The sequence below is a fragment of the Pogoniulus pusillus genome, chromosome 7 (genome assembly GCF_015220805.1).
Source record: "Pogoniulus pusillus isolate bPogPus1 chromosome 7, bPogPus1.pri, whole genome shotgun sequence".
NCBI classification, from domain to species: domain Eukaryota; kingdom Metazoa; phylum Chordata; class Aves; order Piciformes; family Lybiidae; genus Pogoniulus; species Pogoniulus pusillus.
The window spans coordinates 4176839-4187023 of NC_087270.1; the positions used below are offsets into that span (position 1 = coordinate 4176839).

Genomic DNA, 10185 nt, shown 5'->3' on the forward strand with positions numbered 1-10185 from the left:
GTAAGAGACTGACTGGAAGGCTTCTCCCAGCCTGGCACAGGCTGCCCAGTGAGGTGGCTGAATGCCCATCCCTGGAGGGGTTTGCAAGAGGCAGAGCTGTGGTGCTGAGGGCCATGGCTTAGCCTCAGCCTGGGCAGAGTCAGAGCATGGCTGGGTTGGGTGAGCTGAAAGCTTCTCCAAGCCAGATTGTTCTAACTCTATGAACTGTGTGATGCATCGTTTTGGACATTGTATTAAACTCAAAGGTGTTAAGCAGATAAGAGGACCTTGAACTACCTGGTCTAGTGGAAGGTGTCCTAGCCCAAGGTGGGGAGGTTAGAACCAGATGATGTTGAAGGTCCCTTCTCCTGAAGCATGCTGTGAATCTCATGGAAATGGTCAATAGTGAATCAGAGAATCAGAGAATGGTTTAGGTTGGAAGGGAGCTCAAAGCTCAGCCAGTTCCAACCCCCTGCCATAGGCAGGGACACCTCCCACTACAACAGGTCGCTCAAGGACTCATCCAACCTGGTCCTCAACACCTCCCTGGGCAACCTGTGCCAGTCTCTCACCACCCCCACTGCAAACAACTTCTTCCTAACATCCAGTTTCAGTCTCCCCTCTGCCCTCTGCCACTGCAAACCCATTCCTCCTCCTCATTCTGTCATGACAAGACCTTGTCAATAGTCCCTCCCCAGCCCTCCTGCAGCCCCCTTCAGATCCTGCAAGGCCACTCCAAGGTCTCCTGGAAGCCTTCTCTTCTCCAGGCTGCACAGCCCCAACTCTCTCAGCCTCTCCTCACAGCACAGCTGCTGCAGCCTGTGTGTTTCCAGCATGGTGACCAGGCTGTCAAGTGGTCAGATGCCTTACTCAGGGCCAGAATCCAAGCCACTGCATTGGTCCAGCTTGGCTGTCTGACCAGCCTGGACTTCAGAGAGCTGGGCAAGAAGTTGCTGTCTCCAGAGAGCAGCCTGGGAACAGTTGCAGCTCACAGAGAATTCAGCAGGCAAAAGCAGTGGAAGCTGCAGCAGATTGTCAGCACCTCCAGGAAACAAAAGAGAGTTGACTCATGAAGCATGCACACCTCAGAGGCTGGAGGAGAAATGGCTCTTGGCAAGGAATACAGTTATTAGGGCAAGGAAATTGGAGGTTCTCAGCCAGAAGCCAAAGGAAAGGCTTGGAGGTAGCGGAAGGCAGCCTGGGGCTGGTGACTGCAGTCCTGCAGCGCCACCTCCTGCTGCCAGCTCTGCCTCTTACCCCCACAGCATCACAGAACCACGGAACCTTAGGGGTTGGAAGTGACCTCCAGACATCATCCATTCCAACCTCCCTGCCAGGGCAGGGACACCCAGGGCAGGGCACATAGGAACACATCCAGGTGGGTCTGGAAGCTCTCCAGAGAAGGAGACTCCACAGCCTCTCTGGGCAGCCTGCTCCAAGCCTCCAGCACCCTCACATTAATAAGTTTCTCCTTATCTTCGGGTGGAACTTCCTGGGTTCCAGTTTGTGTCCACTGCCCCTTGTCCTATCCCAGGACACCACTGCAGAGAGCCTGACCCCTGCTTCTTGGACCCCACCCCTCAGATGTGTAACCATTGATCAGATTCCCTCCCAATCTCCTCTCCTCCTTTTCTCTCCCCTCCTCTCTTCTCCTTTCCTCTCCCCTGCCCTCCTGCTCCTCTCCTCTCTCTCACAGAGAGTGATTGGCATTGGAATGGGCTGCCCAGGGAGGTGGTGGAGTCACCATCCCTGGAGGTATCACAGTATCACCAAGGTTGGAAGAGACCTCACAGATCATCAAGTCCAACCCTTTACCACAGTGCCCAAGGCTAGACCGTTGAAGCCAACCCTGGCTGGGGCACTTAGTGCCATGGTCTGGTTGATTGGGCAGGGCTGGGTGCTAGGTTGGGCTGGATGAGCTTGGAGGTCTCTTCCCACCTGCTTGATTCTACATTCTGTAGGTGACTCTGCCTTGCCAGGGGGGTTGGGCTGGGTGATCTTTGAGGTCTCTTCCAACCTAAACCATTTCATGTTTCTATGGTTCTCTAAGTGACTCTGCCTTGCCAGGAAGGTAGGAGTGGATGATCCCCAGAGGTCTCTTCCAGCCCCTACCGTTCTGTGCTTCTGTGGTGAGGTTTTGCTAGCACAGCAGCATCATTTCAGCCTTGCCTTTGCTACTCAAAATGATTCACAGCCACTCTCCTGTGAATGAATCCCAACTATTTCTCAGCTAATTGGTGAACTCATTGCTGCAGCCTGACCCCTGCAGTCAGCTCTGGCAGATGGGGGAGCTTGCTGAGGCAGCCAACCTCAGCTTGAATGTGGTTCTCATCATTTCCCACATTGAAACTCTGTAGAAAGCATTAGAGTTTGGCACCCTGACAGGATGACTTAGAGAAGGGTTGGACTTGATGATCTTAAAGCTCTTTTCCAAGCAAAAGCATTCTGTGGCCTGTGGTCATCTGCTGGGAAGAGGCTGATCAATAAATGTCATAGAGGAGGCTGGGAAAAGCCTCCTGAGCTCATCCAGTTCCAGCCCCTAACCCAGCCCCACCATGGCCACTAAACCATGGCCCCAAGTGCCACGGCCACAGGGTTCTGGAACACCTCCAGGGATGGGGACTCCACCACCTCCCTGGGCAGCCTGTGCCAATCCCTGCCCACTCTTGCAGTCATGAAATTTTCCCTCCTCTCCAACCTTCCCCTCACCTTGGCACAATTCCAGGCCATTTCCTCTCCTTCTATCACCTGATACTGGGGAGAAGAGCCCAACCCACACCTGGTTTAGACATCCTTGCAAGGAGTTGTAGAGAGCAGTGAGGCCTCCCCTCAGGCTCCTCCAGTCTAACCACCCCCAGTTCTCTCAGCTGCTCCTCCCCAGCCCTGTTCTCCACATCTTGCCCCAGCTTTGGTGCCCTCAGGCCTGAGGGAGCTGTGGGGTTTGGTGTGGAGAAGAGGAGGCTGAGGGCAGAGCTCATTGCTCTCTGCAGCTCCCTGAGAGGAGGCTGGAGTCAGGTAGGGGTTGGGCTCTGCTCCCTAGGAGGGAGAACAGGAGAAGAAATGGCCTCAAGTTGCCCCAGAGGAGGTTTAGGTTGGAGATGAGAAGAAACTCCTTGACTGGGAGGGTTCTCAAAGCCTGGCACAGACTGCCCAGGGAGGTGGCTGAATGCCCTTCCCTGGGGGTGTTTCCCAGAGGCAGAGCTGTGGTGCTGAGGGTAATGAGAACAGGCTGAGAGAGTTGAGGCTTTTCAACTTGGAGAAGAGAAGGCTTCCAGGAGACCTTGGAATGGCCTTCCAGGATGTGAAGGGGGCTGCAGGAGGGCTGGTGAGGGACTATTGACAAGGTCTTGTCATGAGAGGAGAAGGAGGAATGGGTTTGTAGTGGCAGAGGGGAGATTGAAAGTGGATGCTAGGAAGAAGTTGTTTGCAGTGAGGGTGGTGAGAGACTGGAACAGGTTGCCCAGGGAGGCTGTGGAGCACAGAAGCACAGAATGGGATCTTGGTGTGCTCCACAGCCTCCCTGGAGGTGTTCAGGACCAGGCTGGATGAGGCCTTGAGCAACCTGTTCTAGTGAGAGGTGTCCCTGCCTATGGCAGGGGGTTGGAACTGTCTGAGCTTTGAGCTCCCTTCCAACCTAAACCATTCTGTGATTCTCTGGCTTAGCCCCAGCCTGGGCAGAGTTAGAGGATGGTTGAGCTGGATGAGCTGAAAGGGCTTTGCCAACCCAAAATAATTGTCTGCTTTGTTAATTCTATGCACCTGGGGGACACACCTGGCTCTGGTAAGGCCACTGAGGTCCTTTGGAGGACACTGATGTCATAAAGTCGTAGAATCAAGCAGGTTGGGAGAGACCTCCAAGCTCATCCAGCCCAACCTAGCACCCAGCCCTGTCCAGTCAACCAGACCATGGCACTAAGTGCCCCGGCCAGGCTTGGCTTCAACACCTCCAGGCATGGGGACTCCACCACCTCCCTGGGCAGCCCATTCCAATGCCAATCACTCTCTCTGACAACAACTTCCTCCTAACATCCAGCCTCAACCTGCCCTGGCACAGCTTCAGATTGTGTCCCCTTGTTCTGTTGCTGGGTGCCTGGGAGCAGAGCCCAACCCCACCTGGCTACAACCTCCCTTCAGACCAGCAGGACCTAGACAGTTGCAGCCCCTAACTCTCTGCTTTTCCTTTCCTTTGCAGGTGGTTGGAATCTTTGCAGGATTTGGCCTTCTCCTTTTGGTGGCCTCCCCTTTCCTTCTCCTTGCCACACCATTTGTTCTGTGCTGCAAGTGCAAATGCAACAAAGGAGATGATGACCCTCTGCCTACCTAAAGGGAGAGGAGATTGGACTCATCCCAGCATACTCTTTGATTTTCTCCTTGCTGTTGGTGTTTCCCTCTTGCTGTAGCCTTACTTGCCCCCTTCTGCTTTTCATTGACACACAGTCTTGGTTCCAGGAGCTGTTGTTACTGCTCTTGGGTGGATCAATTGATAGTAGGCAAGGAGGGCTGTGGAAGGCAAGTTTGGTGCTAAAGAGAGGCCATGAACCTGGGTAAGCATCTGAGCTGAAGAGTATCAACTGCTGAGACCAGTGCTCGAGGTTTGCTGCTGCTCTACTGGTGGACTGGGAATAGTAGTAGGCAAGAGGGTCCTGGAAGGCAGGTTTGGTGCTAAAGAGAGGCCATGGACCTGGGCAAGCATCTGAGCTGAAGAATATCAACTGCTGAGACCAGTGCCAGAAGTTTCTGCTGCTCTACTGGTGGACTGGGAACTGTGCTGAGCAACAACACAAGCTGAAGATGCCTACAAAGCTCAACTTCTGCATCTCTCCTCACTGTCAGAGCTGTTGTCTTAATCTTTTCAGTTGCCTGTCATTGAAATCAAAGTCAGCCTGGAGTGACCTGACCAATGTTTGTCACCTTTCTGTCCTGCCCAAGCCATCACAGTGTCCTTCTCAGTCCCCTGATTATTTCCAGGTAGAACAGAATCAATAAGGTGCATATAGGTCACCCTATGCCTTTGGGAAGGCTTAGAAGGGAGGAAGTTGGTCCTGTTGCCTTCCAGCTTAGGAAATCTGGGAAGAAACTGACCTGATGGAAAGCTGTTTGGTGAAGCTGTGAGCTTGAGTGGTGACCCAAACCTGCTGCCTAAGCAAGGTCCATTCCAAAATGCTCCTGTGGTGTTGGTTACCACTTGGAGCACTGCTGGGTTGATTGGAGGTTTTTTTGAGTTGTTTTGGTCTGAGTTGTGGTTTTGTTTTGCTGTTGGTTTAGGGCTCTGCTACATTTAGAGGGCTAAAGTAACTTCTAATCCAGGTACCTTCATCTTTGTTTTCTATAGGTAGAGATAGAATCCTACTTAAACCAAATCTGTACATAGCTGTGCTCTTGAGGTGCTCAGCATGGAAATACTTTGGACCCTTCCAGGCAGCTTTGCTGCTGCTGGCCTTGGGCTCAATAGAATGGTTAGAAACAAACCTTCAGCTCATCCAGCCCAACCATCCTCTAACTGCCCAGGCTGGGGCTTAAGCCATGCCCCCAGCACCATAGAATCATAGAATCAAGCAGGTTGGAAGAGACCTCCAGGATCATCCAGTCCAACCTAGCACTCAGCCCTGTCCAGTCAACCAGACCATGGCACTAAGTGCCCCAGCCAGGCTTGGCTTCAACACCTCCAGGCATGGGGACTCCACCACCTCCCTGGGCAGCCCATTCCAATGCCAATCACTCTCTCTGCCAACAACTTCCTGATATCCAGCCTGAATCTGCTGTGGCACAGCTTCAGGCTGTGTCCCCTTCTTCTGTTGCTGGTTGCCTGGCAGCAGAGCCCAACCCCACCTGGCTACAGCCTCCCTGCAGGGAGCTGCAGACAGCAATGAGGGCTCCTGTGAGCCTCCTCTTCTGCAGGCTGCACACCCCCAGCTCCCTCAGCCTCTCCTCATAGGGCTGTGCTCCAGGCCCCTCCCCAGCCTTGCTGCCCTGCTCTCAGCACCTTCCAGCACCTCAACATCTCTCTTCAATTCAGGAGCCCACAACTGGACACAGGACTCCAGGGGCAGCCTGAGCAGTGCTGAGCACAGGGGCCGAATAACCTAGAATCATAGCATCAGCTCTGCCTCTTTCAAACCCCTCCAGGAGATGGGTATTCAACCACCTCCCTGGGCAGACTGTGCCAGGCTTTGGGAACCCTTTCACTCAAAAAGTTTCTGCTCATCTCCAACCTAAACCTTCCCTGAGGCAACTTGAGGAAACCCTCTCCTCCTATGGCTTGTTAGTATGGAGAAGATACCAACATCCAGGCATGGAGATTCAACCACCTTCAGGGACAATGATTCAGTCACCTCCAGGGATAGAGATTCAACAGCCTCCAGGGATGGGAATTCAACAGCCTCCAGGGATGGGAATTCAACAGCCTCCAGGGATGTGGATTCAACAACCTTCAGGGATCTGGATTCAGCCAGCTGCCTGGGCAGCCTCTTCCAGTCTTTGAGAACCCTTTCAGTCAGCAGGTTTCTTCTCAGCCTTCAGAGGAAGAGCATCCACAACCTCTCTGGGCAGCCTGTGCCAGAGTTTCACCACCCTCAGACTGAAGAACTTCTTGGAAGACCTAAGCCCACAGCTGACTGCTCAGTGAAAACCTCTCTTGCTCCTGGAGCTGCTGGGGTGAAGTTGTGGTAGATCAGCCAGCAGATGAAGTGCTTTGGTCATGGGCAGGGAAATAAAGCTGAGCTGTATTTCTTGTCTGACTGCAACTGCTGCATTTCATCTTTGGGGGTGTGGAAAGAAAGACAGTTAAGCCAAGCTCTCTTCAGCCCAGTGAGGTGCAGCATGCATCAGGCTTTGTGCATCAGGCTGTGTGCGTGCCTCAGGCTGTGTGCATGCATCAAGCTTTGTGCCTCAGGCTGTGTACATGCCTCAGGCCTTGTGCATGCATCAAGCTTTGTGCATCAGGCTGTGTACATGCCTCAGGCTGTGTGCATGCCTCAGGCTGTGTGCATGCATCAAGCTTTGTGCATCAGGCTGTGTACATGCCTCAGGCTGTGTGCATGCATCAAGCTTTGTGCATCAGGCTGTGTACATGCCTCAGGCTGTGTGCATGCATCAAGCTTTGTGCATCAGGCTGTGTGCATGCCTCAGGCTGTGTGCATGCATCAAGCTTTGTGCATCAGGCTGTGTGCATGCCTCAGGCTGTGTGCATGCATCAGACTGTGTGCATGCATCAAGCTTTGTGCATCAGGCTGTGTGCATGCATCAGGCTGTGTGCATGCATCAAGCTTTGTGCATCAGGCTGTGTGCATGCATCAAGCTTTGTGCATCAGGCTGTGTGCGTGCCTCAGGCTGTGTGCATGCATCAAGCTTTGTGCATCAGGCTGTGTGCGTGCCTCAGGCTGTGTGCATGCATCAAGCTTTGTGCATCAGGCTTTGTGCATGCATCAAGCTTTGTGCATCAGGCTGTGTGCGTGCCTCAGGCTGTGTGCATGCATCAAGCTTTGTGCATCAGGCTGTGTGCATGCATCAAGCTTTGTGCATCAGGCTGTGTGCGTGCCTCAGGCTGTGTGCATCAGGCCTTGTGCATGCCTCAGGCTGTGTGTATGCCTCAAGCTTTGTGCATCAGGCTGTGTGCATGCCTCAGGCTGTGTGCATCAGGCCTTGTGCATGCCTCAGGCTGTGTGCATGCCTCAAGCTTTGTGCATCAGGCTGTGTGCATGCATCAGGCTTTGTGCATGCATCAGGCTTTGTGCATGCCTCAGGCTGTGTGCATGCCTCAGGCTGTGTGCATGCCTCAAGCTTTGTGCATCAGGCTGTGTGCATGCCTCAGGCTATGTGCATCAGGCCTTGTGCATGCATCAAGCTTTGTGCATCAGGCTGTGTGCATGCCTCAGGCTTTGTGCATCAGGCCTTGTGCATGCATCAAGCTTTGTGCATGAAATGTGGTGCATGCATCAGGCTTTCTGCATCAGGTTTTGTGTGTGCATCAGGATTTGAGCATCAGGCTCTGTGCATGCATCAAGCTTTGAGCATCAGGCCTTGTGCATGCATCAAGGTTTGTGCATCAGGCTTTGTGTTGCTTCTTTTCTGCCAAACCCAAGTTTGTACTTTTCTCATCCATAACCTAAAAGTCCTGCAGTGAGCAGGCAGGGTAAGGTTGTTGATACTGATACTGCATCAGCTCTTAGTTGCTTAATGCTTGTATCTTAAGGAAGGAGCAAGCAGCAGGGCCAGAGAGCTGCTTCTGCCTCTGCTGAGACCTCACCTGGAGGGCTGTGTCCAGCTATGCCACCCTCCACACAAGACAGAAGTGGACCTGATGGAGCAATCCCAGAGAAGGCCACAAAGATACACAGAGGGCTGCAGCAGCTCTGCCATGGGGACAGGCAGAGAGACTTGGAGTTGTGCAGCCTGGAAAAGAGAAAACTCCAGGGAGAGACCTTGGAGCAGCCTTCCAGTACCTGAAAGAGCTGCAGGAGAGCTGGGCAGGGACTTCTGACAAGGGCTGGGAGTGACAGGATGAGGGACAGTGGCTTTGAGCTGGGAGAGGGGAGACTGAGAGTGAAGAGGAGGAAGAAGTTGTTTGCAGTGAGGGTGGTGAGACACTGGCACAGGTTGCCCAGGGAGGTTGTGGAGCACAGAAGCACAGAAGGTGATCTTTGATCACCTTCTGTGCTTCTGTACTCCACAACCTCCCTGGAGATATTCGAGTCCAAGCTGGATGAGGCCCTGAACAGCCTAACCCAGTTGGACAAATGCCCCCTGAAGGTCCCAAGCCAATGCCATCTGTGGAGCTGTTCTTGGAGCGCTCTGCTGGTGGTGTTCAGAGCCCTCTGCTCTTCAGGACTTGCTTTGCTTTGTGCAGCTCTCTTCAGAGAGCTGCCAGAACATCAGGTGCAGGTGGCCATGGTCCACCACTGAACCTTTCATCCCTTTACTCCTGGGTGTAATTTCCAAGTGGTAACAGAGGTTGAGCCAAGGGAGGACTCCTGCCTGTGCATAAATCACTCAGAGCAGTGTACAAAGTAGTCCTGTTTGATGTCCTTTGAGCTGTTGAAGTCCCATTTGGTGCCACTTAACACTGTGATGTATAAAAAAAGGAGCTGTCTTGAATGCCTTTTTCATGTGGTGTTTTGTACTTGGGGTCATAACTGAAGAGTTTGACTTTGTAATGCCAATAGATATTTTAAATCCAAACCTGTCTGCTGTGGTCCTTCCTTTGGGGCTCTTCAGGCCTGCAGCCTCTTCTAGGTGAACCTGCTCTGGAATGAGATAATCTTCAAGGGCCCTTCCCAACCTAAACCTAAGTCTGAGAATCTGCAAGAATTCTTTTCCAACCCCCTGCCTTTTCTCTGATTCTTTGCTTCATGGAATGGGCTTGGGTTGGAAGGGACCTTCAAGAGCATCCAGTGCTGGACCATCCTGGTCTTGAACAGTTTCAGGGAGGTTGTGGAGGTCAGAAGCACAGAATATGATCAAAGAAACTCCCACTAGAACAGGTCACTCAAGGACTCATCCAGCCTGGTCCTCAATACCTCCAGGGAGGCTGTGGAGCACAGAAGCACAGATCAAAGATCACCTTCTGTGCTTCTGTGCTCCACAGCCTCCCTGAGCAACCTGTGCCAGTGTCTCACCACCCTCACTGCAAACAACTTCTTCCTCCTCTTCACTCTCAGTCTCCCCTCTCCCAGCTCAAAGCCATTGTCCCTCCCTCATCCTGACATTGCCAGCCCTTGTCAAAAGTGCCTCCCCAGCTCTACTGTAGCCTCCTTCAGGTACTGGAAGGTCTCCCTGGAGCCTTCTCTTCACCTGATCTAGGGTAGGATGACCTTGCCCATGGCAGGGGGTTTGGAGCTGGATGACCCTTGTGGTTCCTTCTAATCCTGACTGATTCTATGAATCATGCCAACTCTCTCAGCCTCTGCCTATAAGGGGAGGTTCTGCAGCCCTCTGAGCATCTTGGTGGCTGCCTCTGAACCTGCTCTAGCAGTTCCATGTCCTTGGGGGCAGCAGAACTGGAGGCAGTGAACTGGAAGCAGTACAGGAGGGGATCTCAGCAGAGAGGAGCAGAATCCTCTCCCTCGTCTTGAAGATCATATTGCTTTGGATGCAGCCTAGAACGTGGCTGCCTTCTGTGTTGGGTGGCAGTGTTGATCTGCTGGAGGGCAGGAAGGCTCTGCAGATGGACCTGGCCAGGCTGGAGCCATGGGCTGAGGTCAGTGAGAT

The 10185-nt window shown here is 53.0% G+C and overlaps 1 protein-coding gene across 1 annotated transcript in view; it reads left to right on the forward strand.

Moving 5' to 3' along the window:
- RNF144A (ring finger protein 144A) overlaps positions 1–6722 on the forward strand; it is a 62265-nt gene extending 55543 nt beyond the window's left edge. Inside the window, exon 8 of the mRNA XM_064145732.1 lies at positions 4172–6722. Coding sequence (XP_064001802.1) covers positions 4172–4303 — 132 coding nt within the window. The 3' untranslated portion in view covers positions 4304–6722. The remainder of the gene's footprint in view (positions 1–4171) is intronic.
- The last annotated feature ends 3463 nt before the right edge of the window (positions 6723–10185 follow it).